Source organism: Acomys russatus, chromosome 10, assembly GCF_903995435.1.
Source record: "Acomys russatus chromosome 10, mAcoRus1.1, whole genome shotgun sequence".
NCBI classification, from domain to species: Eukaryota; Metazoa; Chordata; class Mammalia; order Rodentia; family Muridae; genus Acomys; species Acomys russatus.
In genome coordinates, this window is record NC_067146.1 from 23,001,638 (window position 1) to 23,023,638 (window position 22,001).

General features: G+C 41.2%; 1 protein-coding gene across 1 annotated transcript in view; it reads left to right on the top strand.

Moving 5' to 3' along the window:
- The window catches only part of Cttnbp2 (cortactin binding protein 2), a 151,809-nt gene that overhangs the window by 125,287 nt on the left and 4,521 nt on the right, over window positions 1-22,001 (top strand). The window contains exons 15-22 of the mRNA XM_051151881.1: window positions 2,158-2,310; window positions 3,098-3,285; window positions 10,078-10,256; window positions 13,275-13,474; window positions 13,796-13,972; window positions 16,163-16,226; window positions 18,391-18,523; window positions 19,751-19,849. Of these exons, the coding sequence (XP_051007838.1) occupies window positions 2,158-2,310; window positions 3,098-3,285; window positions 10,078-10,256; window positions 13,275-13,474; window positions 13,796-13,972; window positions 16,163-16,226; window positions 18,391-18,523; window positions 19,751-19,849 (1,193 nt within the window). The remainder of the gene's footprint in view (window positions 1-2,157; window positions 2,311-3,097; window positions 3,286-10,077; window positions 10,257-13,274; window positions 13,475-13,795; window positions 13,973-16,162; window positions 16,227-18,390; window positions 18,524-19,750; window positions 19,850-22,001) is intronic.

Genomic DNA, 22,001 nt, shown 5'->3' on the forward strand with positions numbered 1-22,001 from the left:
CAACAGTGATAAGGCAAGGGGTGGATCCCAGGTGATTTTCCCATGAGCACAGAGTGAAGCTGCAGCCTCTGCTGTGTGGCTGCTGACCACAGGGGTGAGGTGGCTGCTTGAGCCCACTGAATTAGTGTGGCGCCTTTAGCTCTGAGCTCAGCACCAACGAGCTTTCTCTTACATATCTCCCTAGGTTGATTTGATGCACAGTCCCTTCTAGGACTAAGCTGTAACCAGCATCTATAGTTATTCTACCAGTGCACCGGACACATAGCTCCTGTAGCAAGGAGACACTTGGGAGAACATTTGTTGAAATGCAATTCAGGTTTCTTACTGATACATTCTAGCTTTTGCCGCAGTGTTAGAGCTGCTTGCCTTAGCTGTACACCTGACACAAATCAGAGAAAATCTGGACTTCTTCAGATCTACGTTACAGGAAAAGAAATGTAAGCCATGGGATAGATAGCACTTTTTAAAATCTCTAAATAGGAAAGGTTTGTCTATTGTTACTATTTTAACCAATTATAATTTCTTACACTTCTATAATATGTACACTCATATGTAATATCTGGGCATGTTTTATTGTTTATTTATTTAAGAAAGGGTCTCTCTATGTGGCCCCAGATTGCTTCAGACTCTGCCTGGGCCTCAAGTGCTGTGCACAGACATATATTTCTGTGATAATGCTTGAACCTGGAGAAGCATAGCGTGTTGTTGAAACCGAATAGAAGCTCATGTCAGACAACAGTGTGATGCCCACCCCTGAATAAAAGGAAATTGCAAGATGGCTCTTGCTTGTCGCCTTGTTTTTAAAGATGTGTAGCTGACGAGGTTCACTTACATTGTTCAAGAATTCTTTTGAGAGAGAAAGTCCACTGTGTCTGTAGGAATGAGAAGAAAATGCACAAGTTTCTCCCATGAGTATCCATGACAAGTAGAATTCTCCACAAAGACGTTAAATTGAGTGTTCCTCATTGAGGCTTAATTTGACTATGGTGGAAACAGCTGAAGTCTTATAAGAAGTTAAATGCATTACTTTCTTATTAATTGTCGTAGAGGAATTGCTGGTTTCATGTTTTAACTAAAATGGTAATGACATGTGGGTGCCTGGTAGGCACCATGCATGTGTTAACTATGTTTTTATCCTGGCTTATTTGCTCCTTGTTAGTAAAAATTTCCCATGAGCTTACATCTTTCAATGTGGGTTGATATGCAGTCATTTCTGCCCATCCTGTGTGGCAGGAATGGTAAGGATGGAGACACTGGATTGGACCGCCTCCTCACTGCCTCTGATACCTTAATCTGATCACTTCTCAGAGCCAGTGTGCTTACATCTCTGGAAGCCTTGCCTATTAATGCTATGGACATCCGATGCATGTGCAATTTAAAGGCCACTCAATGCTCTTAACATTTTATATTATGAAGCATACATATGAAACATTCCACACAAAGATCAAAGAATAATGTTTAATTAAATTAGCCATTTAGCCACTGAACAAGCCAAGAATTTAAGTAGTTTCAGCTTCCAGAATGTACCTATGTGTCTCCTCTTGCTCACAATACCATTCCTCCAGCCTCATCACTATCCTTTGTAGAAATACTTTTTCAGTAATATTTTTAAGACACTAGGGAATGAATCCAGGGCCTCACATTCACCAAGGGAGCATCATACTGTGGAGCCCCACCTCCAGCTTTTTATGCGGTTTTATGATTTTGTTGCCTGTCTCTAAATCCACAGACTAAACCCTTAGTATTGATTTTTTTTTCAAATTTTATATAAGATGAACTCATATTGTGAATATCCCACGGTGACTTGTTTAATGAATTGTTTGTGACAACTTTCTATGTTCTCAGAGTTGTCATTTCCAGTTTGGGAATGGTGGACTCCTTTTATTTTACTTCCCTGAGCCTTTGCTGCTGGACATTGGGTGGATTCAGCTAAGGATATGCTATGGAAGAGGGGTGAACCTGTTGCGCATCTTCAGCTGTGTTGAGTAATGCTACAGAGGTTCCTGGGCCTGCAGCCATCAACCCCAGCATTTCCAGAGCATGCCCCCTACACTGTGTTTTTTGTAAATGCTTTGTCTTCTTAATTTTGCATTTGGTGCCAGTTTGTATAGGTTTTTTTTCAAAATTATTAACCTCTAATTTTGTTTCTGACCGCAGCTTGTCTGATCCCAGTGAAGCAGCCTCCTGTTAAGAAGAAAATAATCGTCGTCTTAGAAAATTTGGAAAAATCATCATTGTCTGAGTTACTGGGGGACTTTTTGGCACCTTTGGAAAATCGCAGCACTGAAAGCCCGTGTACTTTCCAAAGAGGTAAACGGTGGAGAAAACCGGCTATCAGATTGGTCAGCATCTGTGGTGTCGTAACCATGGGTTGGGGGCTAGGCTTCTGAGCTTCTTATTCAGGGATGGATGTATCCAAGAGCGGAAACTTTATTCAAAACCAATAGTCCAGAATAGAAAGGAAACATTCTGAGGGCCATGTGAAGGGCCACATGAAGGAAGCTCAAGGCTTCTGATTATTGTTTGTAGTTTCTTTCAATGAAGTTCAAGAGAATAAATTTGGTCTCTAAAGGAAAAGATTTGGATTGTACATAGGCCGTTTCTCATTCGGCATGCCCCTTCCCACAATGCACCTGAGTTTTAATACAGCTCCAGTTACGCATAGGTATGGAATTCTCCCTAAAAGTTTGCCTGACACAGTTTTACCTTACTGTGCAGGCACTCCAAAACAGTCTAGACTGAATTTGGCATTGCTCATGGGGCTCAGCTTGTGTTCCAGGATATGTTTGGACAGAAAAAGAGCTTTAGCAAAAGGGTTGCTAAAAGAGTAAGTTATTTTCATTCCTTAAATCGGGTACAGATACAGCTCAATGTGGCGGCAGTTTTAGGTAGCTATGCACATTGTTCAGCAATGGGTGTTATGTCTAGCCCACGCCAAGAGGAGTTTCTAGTTGCTGAGTTATTCCCAGTGCTTGCCTGTCTTCGTATCTGTCTAATCTTTCTGTCCTCAAAGTACAAGTTTATATCCTTGGTGTTCTTTATTTACGTTTGCACAAGACACAAATGGCTGAGGTTGAATTGTGGCTTGGTTTTTTAGGAAACGGAACATCCGAATGCTATTATTTCCACGAGAACTGCTTTCTGGTGGGAACCATTGCCAAGGCCTGCCTCCAGGGCTCTGACCTGCTGGTGCAGCAGCACTTCCGTTGGGTTCAGCTGCGGTGGGACTGCGAGCCCATTCAAGGACTGCTGCAGAGGGTCTTACGAAGAAAAGTGGTCAGCAAGGTAACCAGCAGAGCCGTGGACCTGCCGAGGTGGGAGGTGGGAGATGGGAGGTCACAGCTGGGCTTGAGTTCACTTACTGTGCGGGCCCCAGGCTAGGATAATCTGTGAGTATTAACAGAATTGAACTCCTCACAAGAGCTACTGCCCCCTACCAAGAGCAGTAAAGTGGGTTTCACGGTGGCTTCATTATGCATATTGCATACTGCAGTTGTCATCATTTTGGGATAATACTGTGCACAAGAAAAAGTTAACAGGTTTCTCTGGTGTTATCACCACTTCCTTAGGAATCGCATTAAGCTGCAAACGTTGTAGAAAGGTAGATTTGAAAAGTAACCACTGTTCTTAAGGAAAACTCACAGACACCTCAGAGCCTTGAGGACACCCCCTTTTCTACCTAGGCTGTTTTCATAGGCAGGCTATACACTATGATGGTAAATGGGTTAGAAAATACAAATATTTATTTCATCATCTCCCATATAAGATTACAGCTGAGCTGATCAAATGTAAGATATTGTTATTTAATAGTCTGGAACTGGACTGGTATCTGAGTGTTGTCAGAGCAGATTTGCCGTGACAGAACTTCATTGGGTAACGTTCTCTCACTCGGTCCTGTACACTGGCAGCATTGAGAGAGCAGTGCCATGTCAACGATAGCACATTCTAAGCTGCCAATGTCAGAACAACCCTCCCACCCACATGGACTTGACTGTCCCGCCAAGAACTAGATGCTTGACACCATGCTCAAGGCATGCAGAGACAGAAACTAGGGCATGGTAGCATGTAGCATCAACTTTGTTATTACCATGGAGAAAAGCATCTTTTCTAGAGACTCGCAGAAACCTTAAGTTTCTCTGTAATGTGACTGTAACTGCCTTCCCCATAGTTGTAGACCATGGCTAAGGCACCAAAACTCTGTCAAGGCCTTATCAAAATTCTGTGTGTGAGTGTGCACTCACGAGTGAGTGAGTGTAGTGAGAAGGCATATAGGAAGAGTGGTGTGGGTAAGAATAACTTGTGGTGACTTAGGAATTGTTAATACGGCCTGCCACCAGTGATTTAAATTGGTATCTGAAATTTCTGACTAGAGAAATCTCCTGCCTACTCATAAATATATTCTCGTGGCTAAAGCAAAGTCATTAGGAAAAGTAGAGTTAAAAACTTGTCAATCTGAAGTTTTTCAAGTTACCAACACTTCCATTAATTTTACTTTTAGCAATATTGATACTTATATGTCATTGCTAAAGGTAATTTTCGTAAGTGTTTCAATTCTGTCGAAGTGACATACCCCCTGGCAGCTCTCAGATGAACTGAGGTGGGGAAGAGCCTCTTGCTGCTGCTGCCCATAGCACTTGAAAGTGGGATGTGACACACGGAATAGGGAGCAAGAAGAGTGATGCCTTTTATTTCCCAGGGATCATTTCCGAAGCTGATCAGGCCGATTCCCTGGAGCAAGCACACAGTGGGAACAAATGATTACTGCAAAACAGCTGAAGTCTTGTAGCACAGAAAGCAGAACCCTCACAAGCATGTGAGTGGTTGATAATTATCTCTTCTCCCAAATCTTTCAGAGATGTAAGGAAATACATCTTTCAAGATGCTAGGCTTCTTGCTAATATTTAATAAAAAAATAATTACATCTTTAGAGAGAAATTAGCATTTAGCTCTCTCTAGTTATAATGCTAATATCAGAATTCTTTCAAGAAGAATATGAGAGAAAGTGAAAGACATGTAGCTCTTTTGTCTTTTGAGGAGAATGGAAGTCATAAAAGGCAAAACTACTGGCAGCACAGGGCACAACTGACAGAGTTACTGCTAACCATGCTGTGCTCTCTTTCTTTTCCTTAGCCAACCCATCCCTTCATGTAGAACTTACCAATATTTGTATTGATCCTTATGTAAATGATGTTCTTATTCTTAAAAATATTACACATTTAAGGCAGTGTATTTTCATTATGTTCGGCCACCACTCCCTAATATCTCCCATCATGCTTTCCTCCCAACTTCAAGCTCTCTGTTTTACTGTTAATAAGACAGTGGACACTGCCCCTGTGCTTGCGAGTGTAGGCCCATCCACTTGGGCACCACAGCCTGTCAGTAGCCACATTCTGGCAGTGATGGCTCCTTTCCTCAGCAACCATTCACTGCTAAGGGCTAGCCTCTGCTAGGGGTGGAGCCTTGGGGCCTCTCTCTATTGATGCTAGAATTTTGACTGGCTAAATCTTGTGCAGGTTTCTTGCAGGTAATCACCACCATCTCATGTCTACTTTGATACCACAATTGCCTGGTAAAGCAAAATCATTATATGAACTGTGGTTTTTTATAAAATACAAATTTGATGACTATTTCTTATTTTCTAATAATTGGGATTTCTGCTAAGAGTAAGTCAATCTTTGTCTTTTCAAGGACTCTATAAACCTCCAAAAGGAAACTTGATTTTATCAGTCTAATTTTTAAATTATTATGCTTTCATTAGATCACAGAGTTAAATGTTTACACCTAAAATTTTGAGGACAAATTCCTTTATACTTACAATAGTATACACTTAGGAAAATTAGCACTTTAACTGGGATCTCCCTTTTAAGGAAACTACTTAAAAGCTGAAGCATAGTACAAGGCAGAGATGCCACCGATCCAGGCTCACTGTCCTCATACACACAAATCCAGGCTCACTGTCCTCACACACACAGATCCAGGCTCACTGTCATCACACACACACACAGATCCAGGCTCATTGTCCTCACACATACAGATCCAGGCTCACTGTCCTCACGCGCGCACACACACACACACACACACACACACACACACACACATCCAGGCTCATTGTCCTCACACACACAGATCCAGCCTCACTGTCCTCACACACACACACAGATCCAGGCTCACTGTCCTCACACACACAGATCCAGGCTCACTGTCATCACACACACACACAGATCCAGGCTCATTGTCCTTACACACACAGATCCAGGCTCACTGTCCTCACGAGCGCGCGCGCGCGCACGCGCGCGCACACACACACACACACACACACACACACACACACACACACACACACACAGATCCAGGCTCACTGTCCTCACACACACAGATGTGAAATAGTCATCATTTTAATTTCATCAATTCAAAAAATGTTTGAATATTGAATACCTACTCTTTGCCAGGCCTAGTGAGGTTCTCTCTATGCATGGAAGTCTTCCCTATCCTACACGATGCTCTATTTTGTTTTTGTTTCATGTAGTCCGCAGAGACGAGGGGAATGCCATCTTCTTCATGCCTTATGTCTAACCAAACTGAACACATCCTGCCCACAATCATGGCATCTGACTTCAGCCTCTGACTGTTTTTTGTTTTTAGTTATGCATCTTAGAACTCTTTATGTTTTCCCCAATGTCATCACCCCTTGGCAAACCATTAACAGCCCAGCCAGAGGCTTTAAGTGGTAACTGATCATCAGAGCCCTGTGTGATGGCCAGGATTGTAAACACGGGCCTGCAACGCCAGTTCATCAGGATGGTGAGGCAGGGGGGACATGAGGGTAAAGACCAGCTTCTGCTAAAGAGTAAATCTATGGTGATTCTGAGTGCTTAGTGAGACCTTGTCTCAAAATAATACAAATTAAAATGGCCAGTTCAGTGACTGAGCACCTGTGTGGGAGGTCAGAGGCCTGGCTTTGATTCCCTAGGAATGTGCATGCACGCGCACACACAGACACACACACACACACACACACACACACACACACTGAGATGAGCTCTATCAGACATGTCTGAGATGTGTCTAAAGGGTGTTTCCCATGTGTTCAGTAAAGCTTTGCCACTGGCTTGGTGCTGTGGAGTGAGTGGGGCCCTATCTACCTTCATGAAGCTCATGTTTTTATAGAAAGGCCCTAACAAGTCACCACCCTTGCCAGGTGATGGGGCCATAGTGGATAATTTTTTAATGCACTGCTTTTTAAAATATTTTAAATATAAATATCAGGCAATCTATTTTAAAACATACTCAGGGCATGAAGTCCCACCTTCCCAGATGGCTTCAGGTTGAAATGTCCAAACTCTTGCCTTTCCATGTATACAGGCAGCAAGATTCCACAATTGCTTTAAGGGACATTTTATAACTTAGTAATTAACTTTCTTAAATAATTTAATTGTCCTTTAAGACTTTAAGAATTTTTGCAACCTTACAAACAAATCTCCCTAAATACTCAATGCATAAAACCAAAAAATTTAAGATCACAAATCCTGTAATTCAAATGTTTTCCTGATTCTTGTACTTTTTATAGACAGTAAAATTCTGTCATAGCCACACACCAAAAACTCAGTTGCTACTGTGAAATGTCAGCCTTCATTTCATCCAGAGATCTTGGTGAGGTAAAATGATCTGGGTTCCAATCTTCCTCCATTCACTTGTTAACCTCCCAGGAGGGTCAGCTAGCTGAACAGCAAGGCCAGGGATCCATCTGCCTGTGGCTCACCAGTGCTGGACTGTGCTCGTGTACCACCACACCCACTTTTTTTTATGTGGGTCTAGGGATCGAACTGATGTCTTCATATTTGCATGGCGAGCACTTCACCCATTTTGTTACTTGGGAATATCAGCGATCATTCTCTTCCTTCTCCAGTTCACATAGAATGTTATTTCTGCCTCTGGCTAACGGGTACCCTTTATATCCTGCCCAAGATTGGCCTAAGCCACACTTCATTTCTTAGGTTCCTAACTGCACTGTATTTAGGCATTTCTTTTGAATAACGACAACAAAGCTTGAATCTGTACTTAAAGATAGTTAGTCTGGAGGGGATCCTGGGTTAATGAGCCTGGCCCAGCTAATTTGTTTAACAGGTGGTAAAACGTATCTTCAGTCACTAAGGGAAGGCATTTAGAGTGCCTGCTGTATGGCTTGCTATCCTCCCTCGGTCCTTGGATAGTGGCTGACTCTCTGTCAGCTCAAGACACACCTTTTTTTTTTTTTTTTTTTTTTTTTTTTGTGGCTTACGTGAAATATATATAATTTTCCATTTTTTTCCTTTTTTTATTGAAAAATACATTCATATTACATCTAAATTGCTATCCCATCCCGTGCATCCTCCCATTCCTCCCTCCCTCCCGCTTTCACCCCATTCCCCTTCCCTATGACTGTGACTAATGGGGACCTCTTCTCTTTGAATATGATTTGTTCTGCTCTGTAGTTCTCTGTAGTTCATGAGCTGCACAGTCCACGGAGGTGCAGCTCACTGGGAAAGTGTGCAGAGGCTTTGGGTTCCATCCTTATCCCAGAATAAAACAATTAAACCTGACTTCACAATGCTTTGTTTTCCTTAGAAGTGATCATTGCTTCTTAGAAACAGAAGGCATACAAATACAAATATGATATCCAAGTTTCTAAACATCTCTTCAAAACTGTGCTTATGCTAAGTGAATATGCATCAAGGAAATAAAAACATGCAATAACTATAAGACCAGTTTTCCAAAAGACCCCTGAAGGAAACATCAGCCTTCAGTGTATTATCCAATGATAATTGCTGTTCCCATAACAGCCATTTGCAAAAAGACAAAATCCATACGTAGCATCTATACTTTGGAGAGAGAGGCACACACCTGTTTCTTCAGCTTTTAGGAGAAGGAAAATCCCATTCTCCTTTTAGAAATTATGCTTCTTGATGAGGAGCTACAACAGTGGGATCTTGGCAAGCAGCTCTTTGAAGAGTCATTGAAAAGTTTTTTTAAAACCTCATTGTCACTGTGGGAATTGGGGTGGAGTGTGGTTCCATGGGAACTCTGCCCTACTCTCCCTTGCTAGCATGTGGGCCTGAAGAGTCAGCTAAGGAACCCCTCCGCCTGCTAGCTGCCTGCCCCCCTTGTCCTCCCATACAGCTAAGTCTGGTCCCTCGTTGTTTACTCATGGTTGAGCACAGAGAATATAGCTTGAGCAGAGGCCAGCAATGCTAAACCTCAGGAGGGAAAGGGCGCCTGCCTGTAGCTTAGTAATTAACAGTAACAATAAAAAAAGGTTTTAAGATTTTCTCTTATGTGTCTGGGTATTTTTCCTGCATATATGTCTCAGTGCACCACATGCTTGCAGTTCCTGAAGAGGCCCCAAGAGGGGTCCCCTGAGACTTTAATTACAGACAGTTGTGAGTGGCCATGTGGGTACTAGGAATCAAACCTAGGTCTTCTGTGAGAGCAGCCAGTGCTCCTAACCACTGAACCATCTCATCAACTCAACATGTTTTTAAGTGTGATATGCTCCTGTATTATTTCTCGTAGATATTGTGCCTAACAGCATTCTTCTCCATTAGGAACAGAGGAATATAGCTACTCTATACTTAAAAGTATTTCCTGGATATGAGATGATGGATATACCAGGTAGTATGAACTAATCATTTTAGAGTGTATACATATTCAAAACATCACCTTAGGCCATAATCGTAATTGTTTTTCAATTTTATAAATAAGCTCTCAGGTGGGCTTTGCACCTCTTAGCTTTGTAACCTTGGGTAAGGTGTTGCCTCTTTATGCATCATTATTCTGATATGTAAAATAGGGTCAAAATGCCCAGGTGGGAGAATGTGTGCAACACTTAATGACACTGACAGGTCGACATACCTAGGGTGAACATCTTACACAAGAAACAAAATTTGCTTTTACAGATTCCTCCTGCATGTACCCTGAAGCAAAGGTAATCTCAGATTCAGCTAGGTTTGTGTTTTATAGTCTACATTTTTTAATTTTGGACCTTAAAATAAAAATAGAAACATTATCTAAGCCACAGCCCTGTGTTCCATCTGTCTCTAGCTCAGAGGTCAGCTGCCCTCACCCTGTGATCCTGTGTGTAAGATTGTGGACTGGGCTTTGTCTGTCTGGAGGCAGCTCAACTCCTGTCTGGCCCGCTTGGGTACACCAGAAGCACTGCTTGGACCAAAGTACTTCCTGTCTTGTCCAGTAGTCCCAGGACACTCCCAAGCAACAGTGAAGTAAGTGCTAATTTTTCTTATTTACCTACTGAAGACAGAGTCACAATATGCTTATTAATTTTAGCTGTTACCTGACACAGCCTATACTCATCCGAGAGAAAATCCTTGACAGAAGAATTGCCTAGATTGAATGGGGCTATAGGCGTGTTCCTGGGGGATTATCTTGACTATTAATTCATGCAGGAGTCCCCAGCCCACTATGGGTGTTACCATCCCTAGGCAGGAAGTCTTTAACTGTATATGAAAACAAGCTAAGGGAGCTGGAGTTAAGAGCACTTGCTGCTCTTCCAGACCTGGCTTTAATTCCCAGCATCCACATGGAAGCCCACAACCCTCTGTAACTGGTTCCCAGTGCACTCCCAGTCCCCCGACACTGCACGCACACAGAACACAGATATATACAGAAGCAGAACACCCACATACATAAGCATAAAATAAATTTTATGAAGAAAGGAAGCTAAGCACGAGCCAGTGGTCAAGCAAGCAAATAGCATTTCTCTATAGTTCCTGTTTCAGTTTTCCTGCCCTGACTTCACTCAGTGATGTTGTGACCTGGACGATGATATTGTGACCTGGAAGATGAAATAAACTCTTTCCTCTCTTGAATTGTTTTGGTCATAGTATGTGTCACAATAACAGGAAAAAGTAGGACCCCTGGCAAAGTTAGTTTGTTTGAGACTAAAACCGTTAACAAGACTGTTTTTGCCATCTCCTGTCGTTAGCACAGAATGCCAATTCCGTACACCTGGCACAGAGGGACCAAGGCTTGTCTGTTATATGTGTGCATCCTAAGTAACAAATTATATTTGTTAACATCAGTGGCAGTTTTTCCCTGTGAATATATACCAATACACAATGACCCACCTTCCTGGAGTGATTTACTGCTTGCTGCCCAGCTTCTGGCAAGGGCTCACTACAGAAAATTCAAATATTTAAAAGAAAACCTTCCCTAAACTGAGCAAACCCAGCACTTAAGAGAGGAGTTGACAAACCTCCTCCTTCATTGGCACTTACTCTGTCTTTCTTTGAGGCAGCACACAAGAACTGTGCATGTATAAAAGAAGTCTAAGGAATTAGAGGAACAGGAGGAGATGGAATAAAAGAAGTAAATGGTCACCATTCAGCTCAGCTGGGCAGCATGATGGCCTCTGAGAATTCTAGCATCCTTAGAAAAAAAACCCTGTTTTGGAAAGCAGGAGATGCAAATAAAGTATCTTCCATGTTGTAAGAAAAGCCACCAATGTAATGAGTTAGTTGGGGGAAGGGAGGGGAAGAGAAATAGATGTGGCATTACCTTGATAAACAGAAATCCACGTTTATCTCAGAGATAATTATTCCATCATCATAATTAAATGTAACCAAGTTGGATTTTGTTTTGTTTTGTTGTTGGTGGTGATTTGTTTTGACATCCAAAGCCTCTGGAATCATAGGAACCAATTTCAGCCTTTGCCCAGGAACTGTGTAGGCATGGAGATGTTGTCTTGCTAGCAGTCTGACGCTCTGTCATCTTGCTGTGGCTATGATAGCACGTGACTGTCACCCACAGCCAGCATGACATAGCTTCCCCTCAGTTCTCTGAGTGACACAAAGGGACTGAGGCAATGTTGCATTTGCATTATGGCTCTGAACGTTGCCCTCATCATCATCTGAAGAGGGATGTTGAACAATTTGTCTGCTTTTTCCTGGAAAGAAAACATTACAATCTCTCTTGCTTTGCCCTCTGCTCTGCAAGAGACATTATCTCAAATTTTCAAGGCTGGGGAGATATTGCAGGATTAAAGATGATATGGGATGTGCAGAAATGCCTAAAATTGTCATCTTGCCCCCCCCCCCGTTTCCAACCAAACCTATCTTTACACATTCAGCACTCTTTTGTAGGTAGGTATAATCTGAATACTAAAATGTTGGAGGTTTGGGGTGTTGGTCAGGTAGGGTGTTTGCCGAGCGTATTCAAGGACCAGAGACCGGGAAGGGAATGCTTCCCTAGAACACCAAGAGTTTGTCTTTGTGCGCTATTGCTTTATAATTTCCTTGGAATAATCTGTAACTGAGCACTAACAGATTCTTACAATCAATCAGCTTTAAGAGCTTCTGAGAAAGCTTGAAATTGTATGCCCATATCTGATATCTGACAGCTTTAAAAATGTTTCTATCCTTAGAGACATTGTTTTGTTTCCATATCCTTTAACTATATTAACAGGTTTTGGTTTCCTTCATCACGTGATGGTGAGCATCAAACTAGATCTTCATAGATGCTAGGCAAGTTCTCCAGTACTTGTAACTTGTAATGCTGTGAAACCCTTGACATTGTAATTAGCATTGATTGCTCCATATTCAGCCACAGCCCCCATGGCTTACAGCTAAGAGGTACACCAGAAGCCGGATGTCCGGGTTCTCCACAGGGCTGAGCCATGTGTGTGTACATGTGTGAGGAGCTCCTCCTGTACTGGGCCAACATTTATATCATCAGTGGTACATCTCAGCTCAAATATTAAAATACACATGTGTCTTATTATTAATGATATGTGTCAAGCAAATGTAAGACATTTAGACACAGGGATTTTACAGAAATATGTGTATTGGATTGATGTCTTCCTTCTTGTTTCTTTTTGGTTTTTTGAGACAGGGCTTGTCTGTGTACCCTTGGCTGTCCTGGACTCCCTTTGTAGACCAGGCTGGCCTCGAACTCACATCGATCCACCTGCCTCTGCCCCCCGAGTTCTGGGATTAAAAACGTGCACCACCACGTCCGGCTTTTGCCTTCATTTCCACATCTTTATCACACTTTCATCCATCCTGTAGATACTTCCTATTGCTTCCAGGTTCACTTGAAATACACTACTCTTGAGACAAATTCAAGCGGCTTAGGTATTGGACAATTTTATTTATTATACAACTAACCGCAACATGTACCCAACCAAGAGAAACGTGCCAGGTAACTTTGCTCAGTTTCCAGGTCTGCTTCTTTTGTGAACTTGCATGGAGTTTTTAAGAGGCTTCTCCCTCCTCTCTTGCAAGGTGGATGTCTAAGCTGTGGAATGCTGTCATTGCTCCCAGAGTTCAAGAAGCAATCTTGTCAAGAGCCTGTGTGAACAGACAACCTGGGCAGACAGCTTCTAAGAAACACCCTAGCCAAGGACAGCAGGCTGTGGTGAAGGCTGCTCTCAGCATCCTGCTTAATAAAGCCGTTCTGCATGGCTGTCCCCTTCCGAGGGCAGGTATGTAGGGCGGCACATGAAGGAACAAATTTGCATTCTATCACTGTTTGAAATTTGGTTTTTATGAAGTAGCCCTTTGTCTCCTTGTAACTAGAGAAATGAATGTACTGCTCATGCCATTGAACCAGAACTCTTTCTGTTTTTAATTACTGGCACATGTTTGATTCTAGACTTTCCAGTACAGTCTGTGCCAGTCCAGACAACTCCAGCTTGGTTACTGTTAACAAGCCCATGATTTAAGAATTGGTAATGTATTTCAGGTTGTGCTATGAAACTTTGTTGTCATTTATTCTTAGAAAAATGTTCTGCGTGTCGTTTCAGAGCTAGACCAGCATGTAGCAGACTTCAAAGGAGGAAATTTCCCTTTGTCCATAGTTTCCAGTTACAGCAAGAAGAAAGGAGAGGGTGGTGCCTGGAGAAAGGTGAACACCAGTCCTCGCAAGAAGCCTGGACACTTTTCCTCCCCCACGTGGAATAAGCCTGACCTGAAGCATGAAGGTGGGCATGGGAGGCCTGCATGATCGAGTTTCTGAATGCAAGTGGGCTTTCCTTCTTAAAACTACTTTCTGTCAAAAACTTTAGTTGTACAGTTCACAGTTTTTATGGAATGACCCATGTAATAGTTTTCCAAAACATAGCTGGGAACCTTCTACCTGAAAGATAACACTTTCATACCAGAAGTAGAACATTTATCGGCAACTTGTTATTTTTAAAGCAAATTTGTTTTCTTGGTCTCCACAATTAAATTTATTGGCTTTACTCTATTTTGCTCTTTTTACATATAATGTCATTCCTTAGTTGAACTTAGCTTGAAAAACTACATGCACAAGCATATTTGATATTAGTGTAAGGCATTTATGAGTGAATCAACTCGAGTGTTGTTTTCCTGTGTGGTATGTACAGGGTCAGACAATTTTAGATACTGGATATGGAGCAGGAAAAACATCCAGAAACTCCTTATGGGCTTTACAAGAAATTACTAACTTGACCCAAATAATTACATAAACCATAAACATTGTCACCATGTGCTGTAGCATTTACAACCAGAATCAACACAAAGAACAAGGAAACAATCCAGTGGAAATAATTTAGACAACTCAGATCTTCTGTTAAGATGTTAATTAATCCAGACATAGTGGCACATGACTTTATTAGTTCTAACACTGTGGAGGCAGAGTCCAGGGTGGTCTACGTAGTGAGCTCTGGGTCAGCCAGCAAGAGCTATTTAGTAAGACCCTGTGTCAAAAATGGGATAATTATAGTATAAATCATAATTTCATTGATTTAGAATTGTTTGTAGTATCAAACATGATATACTTAAAAACATGAACACTTTGCTGAAAGAGTAAGGAAGTGGTGCTTCAGCAGCTTATGCTGACTATGGCAGCATAGAAGTTTATAAAATCCAGAAACAAAATTTGCGAAGTACATAACTCATTGATAAGTACTGGATTGTTTTAACTTTATAGCAATAATTTTTCTCAAATAATTATATCACATAATTACAATGCTTGCATTGGTTTTGGGTTTTGACATAAATCTTGCCTGGTGAGAGAGCTCTTGCTACTATCTGCAAGTGGACCAGGTCTGAAAGGAACAGAAAAGAACCTATCAGATCATTGTGCAAGTTCATAAGAGGTAGTAAGGACCACCTGTTGCGCTACAGACCTAACGAGAAGCCCACTGATATTGGATATAGGTGTCTGTACATCAGTGCCTACCATGACACTTATGCAGTGATCGGGGCGATAGGACGAGATGAGTGAAGAAGTAGTGCAGTGATATTTGGGACCTGTTCTCAATGAAACATTTTAAATTCAGTTTACTTCTCAAAATCTTTTTTTCTTGTGGCTGTGGCATTCAAATCCAGGGCTCAGAGTGTGCTGGGTAAACACTATACCAATAAGTTACATTCCTGCCTGAAATATTTTTTATAGAAAATTTGTATCAGCCACATTTACACAATTTTATGCTTCACTCACAAGTACCTAAATGTTTTAGTATGTTTAAGATTTGGAGTAATAGAAATATATCTCAAGTCTTAAAAGACAGTGTTGTTTTGCATACATTTCTGATTGTAGTCTAGTAGGAAATACATTGCATCATGGCAAGTATATACCCAATATATGCCTGATACAAACAAATGTTCTTACGCTAGTATACACACAGCCTGATATTTTCTTTTTTCGTAAGTGGCCCATAATCTGCATATTGGAAAACAATGGTTTGATTTCCTTGGTTCTTTGTATAATAGTCCCAATTTCTGAGTAATGTGTAGTTACAGCAAGTTAATTTTTTACAAGCACATTGCTGACGCCACACACATAACACGCTACTCCTGGTTATAATTACCATGAGGTAGCAGGCACTAGACTCCTCTTTTGGTACTTTGGGAAGAAAGACTTTAAATACATCAGTAGGTCAACTACTGAGTAGAGGAGCCTCTGATAGCAACAAACAGTCAGGTTTCCTAAACTGAGCCTCGGGCTGTTTTAATTTCATTGACCTCAGCATAAATATCCATAAGTAAAACAATTATTCTCCAACCTTCCAACCATTACTGTGTTGGAAATGACACCAGAGTCCCGTGCTGCAGACTCCAGGATTGCTTTGCTTCTTTAAATCTATGGAGTTATGACCCCACAGGAATAATGATCCCTTCTATTGAAAATGGCTGTTTTTCCACAGGTGTGAGAAATAAGACTGTACCACATCTGAATTGTAACAGGAACAGCTCTCTGTCAAAGCAACAGTAAGTTCCCTTTCAAGTTTCCCTCTGCATCAAAGAAAACTTGAGTTTAATAATTAATTAACTTTAATTAAAACTTGAGTTTAATAATTAATTGACGTTAATTGTCTTAAGTATTTGGGATACTGCCAAGATCATTTTGTGCAGCTGTTGTGCATTGATATGACTTTGGAGTAATAGATATTATTAGCTGAAAAACAATGCATTAATACAAGCTTTAAACAAAATCTTGTTACATTCCATAAGCTTAGTATAAAGCCCATTTTCCTTTTAATTTGTTGAATAAAGCTGGAGGAACAGGCTTCACTTTTTAAAAAAAAATCAAACTTGATCATTTAACAAACATGTACGAAAACCTTACATTTATGAGTATTTAGACCAGGGGTTATCAACCTGTGGGTCATGACCCTTTTGGAATGTGAATGATCCATTCACAGAGGTTGCCTAAGACCATCCTACATATCAGGTATTCACACCACAATTTATAACAGGAGAAAAATTGCAGTTATGAAATAGCAACAAATGTAATGTTATGGTTAAGATCACCACAACATGAGAAACTACATTAAAGTGTCACTGCATTAGAGAGGTTGAGAACCACTGATTTGGACTGTGGGTAGTTTTTTTTGGGTTTTGTTTGGTTGTCCTTTTCTTTTTGAGACAGGGTTCCTCTGTGTAGCGTTGGCTGTCCTGGACTCACTTTGTAGACCTGGGTGGTTTCAAACTCAGAGATCCAACTGCCTCTGCTTCCCTGAGTACTGGGATTACAGGCATGAGCCACCACACTCGGCTTGTGGATAATTTTTTTTAATGGTAGATTTACAGAAACAGCATTAGTTATTTACAAATAAGTACTGTGTTTATAGTGATCATTTCAGGTATATTGCCCCTATGGTATTATTGATTATTTCAGCTACAAATATCTTGTACTACAAAGAAAGATATAGTTAGTTGTAAGTTGGAAATATTTGGATAGTTGCAGTAGCCTGCTCACTCCAGCAGAGAGGTAAACAAGCCTGCATTTTATCTGACTTTCCCCCAAGACTGTCACATACCAAAGGCTGTGTAAATTTCCCATAACCTTAAACAACGGCTTGAGGATCCTTTGTCAAAGAAGAGAACTCAGGGCTTGGGCTGCTAAGGAAAAAACAATCAGGCTGGCCTTGGCTGTGCTACTAGTGCATGGCAGATTTAAGTTTGAAGTGGATTTTTTGTTCACACACACCCCCAAAGCCCTGCTTATTATTTTTTTTTAACTTTTTATAATTTTTTTGAGATTAACACAATCACATTTAACCCTTCCTTCCTTCTAAACCAATGGTTTTCAACCCATGGATCACAACCCCTTTGGGGCCTCATATCAGTTATCTTCATATGAGCTACTTACATTCCTATTCATAAAAGTAGGAAAATTATGGTTGCAAAGTAGCCACAAAATAATTGTGTGGTTGGGGTCACCACAGCATGAAGAATTGCATTAAATGGTCGCAGCATTAGGGAGACTAGTGCTCTAAACCCTCCTATATACCCCTTCCCACTCTTCTTCAAATTCACGGCCTCTCTTTTCTTTAGGTATAACCAGTCTGTATAATGTTATTTTTATGAATGTGTTGCTATATGTGTGCACATTTATGTATGTATTGTGTTGGCATTGCTCTGTCCTGGGGAAGACCACTTCTCCCGTTCTCAGCATTCGTTGGGTTTCTGTAGTCCTTTGTATCAGATTGAGGCCTCGCAGGCTTCTCCTGTCCACTTTGGCATGTCTGTTGGTGTCAACCTCGTTCAACTCACATTTGGGTAGGCAAGTCAGTGAAACTTCATGGCTATAACTTTACCTTATCTGACCTGAGAGACAGAAAAAAAAAGGGGGGGGGGGAGAGGGCAGTGGGATCGTTTACATGTATGCAGCTTTCTTTGTAGAAAAACAATTGTTATCCCACTGAGAGTTTTTTGGCTGGAAGTTAACAGTGTCTTGAGAGAGTGCCAGTTAATATTCTCATCTCTTGGCATAGGGTAGTTGTTACGCTAGGTAACATTGGTGAGATACTTGGGGAGATACTGAGAACTCCATCTCAAAGATCAGCAGATACAGTGTCTAGCTTTCTCTGTTTGGTAACTGATTTATTTGTTCTCATTTTGAAAAACTCTCCTCCCATCCTCATATTAGGTCCTTACAGAATGACCTCTCACTGACATTGACTTTGGACCACAGGCTCTCTTTGGGTTCAGATGATGAAGCAGATCTTGTCAAAGAACTCCAAAGTATGTGCTCCAGCAAATCTGAGTCTGACATAAGCAAGGTAGGTAGTCCTCACGTGCCAGTCATGGGCTCCTTCCAGTAGAGCCTGACCTTTACAACAGGATGTTGGAAACCACATCCCAAAGTGCATCCTTTAAGTGAAATGTCTTATTATGTATCATTGTTGATGCTATAAATCAAGTAATACTTTACTTGGCTCAGAAAATACATTTTTCTCCAAGCCATTGGACAGTAGGGGCTTTGCTGTTCTCTTCTGAAACACCTGATCTTAAAATTGTATGTGAATTGTATCAACAAAAATCAAGTCACTGTATATGTTTGAGCAGTCTTTTGATTGTTTGGGAGGGATTTTGTGTAGTGTGGGGGATGAAGCCTGGAGGTTTGCGTGCTGGTCAAATGTTTTATGCTGAGCTACATCTCTGTCCTCATGTATTGATTGATACAGATCCTTTCTGGCTATGGTAGCTTAGGCTGACTTTGAACTCAGTATGTGTCTCCATAAGTAGCTTTATGCAAAAGCTGCATTTGAATTCCTCAGACATTATTATTGTCAATTTGGTACATAGGCTGTCGATAAGAGACAAGCTTCATAGCACACTCAAGTTGTAGACAAGAGCTACAATGATATTCTTTACAAATAAGAAAAGGAATGGTCCTGTGTAACATGTATTGTCATAGTCTTTAAGCTGTGAAATTTGAGAACCAGAAATAGAAACCAGTTACGCAAAATGGCAAAGAAAGCATTAATGGCATCAAGTTGAACCTGTTTTAGCACTCTAATATCTGCAGTACATTTGGCCCAGCCTCCTCCAAAAACACTTTTACTTGGAAGGCAGCAAAGACATTCAGAACATGCCGAGAGTCCAGTGAAAGCCTCAGCTAGTTTAGATGAACAGCTAAACTCTGTCGGAAAAAGTAGAAATGACTCCCTTACCTGACCTTCCTGGAAATGAACTAAAGTTCTACAGGAAAAATGAGGTGTAATGACTCACATACTAAATTTTTTTAACTTGCCAAGTGAACATTTTCTTTCTGGAAAGTTCTTCTGCTCTTCATGAGAGAGACCTTTTTAATAGATTGGTTTCGGTATTTAAAAAATGTCCTTTGAGCAGGACAGAGTCTGGAGACATCTTCTCTAGAGGTTTTCAAGGTTTGGGAGGTGGGTGTCTGCTCTTCTGTAGCTTTTCTGTGGCACCATTTAGTTGGGCCTCAGGCAAGACACATTCTAACAATGGAGGCCTGACTTGGTGAACTATGTGTCTTCCAGATTGCCGATTCCAGGGATGACTTAAGGAAGTTTGATAGTTCAAGAACCAACCCTGCGTCCTCAGGACCTGTTAGCCCAAGGGTGCCAGTGCCACAGAAGGTAAATGTTTTTCTCTGCAAAGTGAGAGGGAAAAGGTTTGTTAGGGAACTGACTTCTCAACTCAACTTTGTAACCTACACTGAGAGAATAAAGAGGAAAAGTGTATGTGAATCAACTAAGCTTTTTAAATGTTTGGGTGATATGCTGACCTGCTTTTCTTACTACTTGATAGTATATTTCAAAATATTTTATTTTAAGATCATTTTTTTGTTTTCATTTTTGTTTGATAAATGGCATAAGATTTCTTGCGTTTGGTGAATCTTGAGTTAAATACAGTAAGGGCGGAATAATAACCTAAAGATGTTAGACACTTAAGATTTCTCATTTTCTTTGCATGAAAGTGAGAGACAGTCTTTCCAAATCAAGTCAGAAAAGCCAACAGAAAAGTCAAATTTCATATAGATTCTGTTAACCCATGCAAGAGACAGCACAGTTTGGGCTTCTGGGTGAGTGGGAACCCTGGATGAAACCTTACCCATCACTTTGTGAGGATACAGAGGATTTGTCCTGTTCACATCTGCACCCACAATGGCTTACAAAGACCCATGGGTACAAAGACAGGCAGAGTACAGAAGGTAGGACTTTTAAGTGGGCAAGGTGGAACTATTAAAGACTAATCTTTAGCTGGTTATATGACAGTCCTGGATTCATAGCTTCTACTGCCCCATTGTTTCATTAGATTCCAGTTCTGGTTAATGATGTGAGTACTAAAAGGAAGGAAGTGGGCTGAAGTCCGAAGTAAAATAAATAACATGCTATAAATACCTCCCGCCCTACCAGATACAATTTAATACATTACTTGTATCCTTATAGAGCATTTGGGCTCAAAAATATTTTGTTCATAGGTTGCCCTGCCATCTTTAAATCCTCAGTTCGCTGTATGTGTGATAGCTTCTCTGGGCTCTGGTTGGTGCCCTAGAAACTTTCCTTAGGACTCATTATATCACATAGAGAAAGGAGCCATGAGCATCTTGAGAAATGGAATAGTGAACAATTTCCCCCTTGTACAAAGTCATTATTTTTTATGAATGTATTAGTAACTGTTGGCTGTGGGTATACCTCAGTGGTGGAGTGCTTTCCTTTCCTAGAACGGATAAGTCTTCAAGCTCCTGAACTGGAAAAAAATAATTGTTAGGCCATGATGCTTTTTGTTTAAATGTCTGATAGAGAAGCCTTATCTTACTATTATCAGCCATTGTCCATGGGAGCATAGTACTGAAAATGGTATAAGCTACAGGCAAAAGGGACAGTGTTGGTTTAGAAGGGAGCTGAAGGTGTGCTTTATCCTGCCGGGCCTCTTCAGCACTGTGTTGAGGTGTAAACATGTGGTTGGCTGTGAGCTTTAGGACAGCTGTTGCGTCCTTATGGTGAAGACACTGGCACAGACCCTTCCTGTCTAGATGATGCTTTTCCCAGGAACCGCCAGCAGAGGGCAAAGTACCACAGCTGTCTCTTTGCTGGCCGCACCCTTCCTCTTTTGCCGTATTTATGATTCACCTAGCATTTCTTGGTCCCATGCCCAGTTTCTCTGCTTATCAGGAAGTAACTCCCTTTAGAGGTGAGAGTGCCCTGGATTAACTGAAATTACTTTCTCCTTCATGGCCAGAAGGCATACTCCATCAAAAACCTGCTGCTCGCACCTTGCAGATCTGACAGTGAAGGACTGTAACTGTTTCCTAATCAAAACAACAAAACAAGTCAATCAGCAGTAGAAATGACCGATACGGTAAATGTTTTCCTACCATCTAAATGACGCAAATGCAGGCTCATCTTTTGAAAGCAAAAGTCTTCATCTTTGGTGGCACATTGACATCTGCTTGAAGGGTTTTTTTTTTTTTTTTTTAATCTTCACTTCCTGAACTCTGCCCTCTAAATGCTCTGGTGTAATTAGACTGAGGTACAGACAGGATCTAGATTTTCATGTGTAGCCAGGCATAATATCCAGAGCTCTAAAATGTAGCTTTAATCGTCTTTACTGTCTACACCCTTTCTTTATTCCCAAATATATTCTTAAAGAGGCTGATATACCTTCATCTAACTTTTCTACCTCATGTTCGTTCACTTCTCCCACTCTTCGCCCTCCTCCCTCTAACCCCTGGCACAGTCCTGTATGCAGGCAACACATGTCTCCCCCCCCTGTTGTCTTACCTTC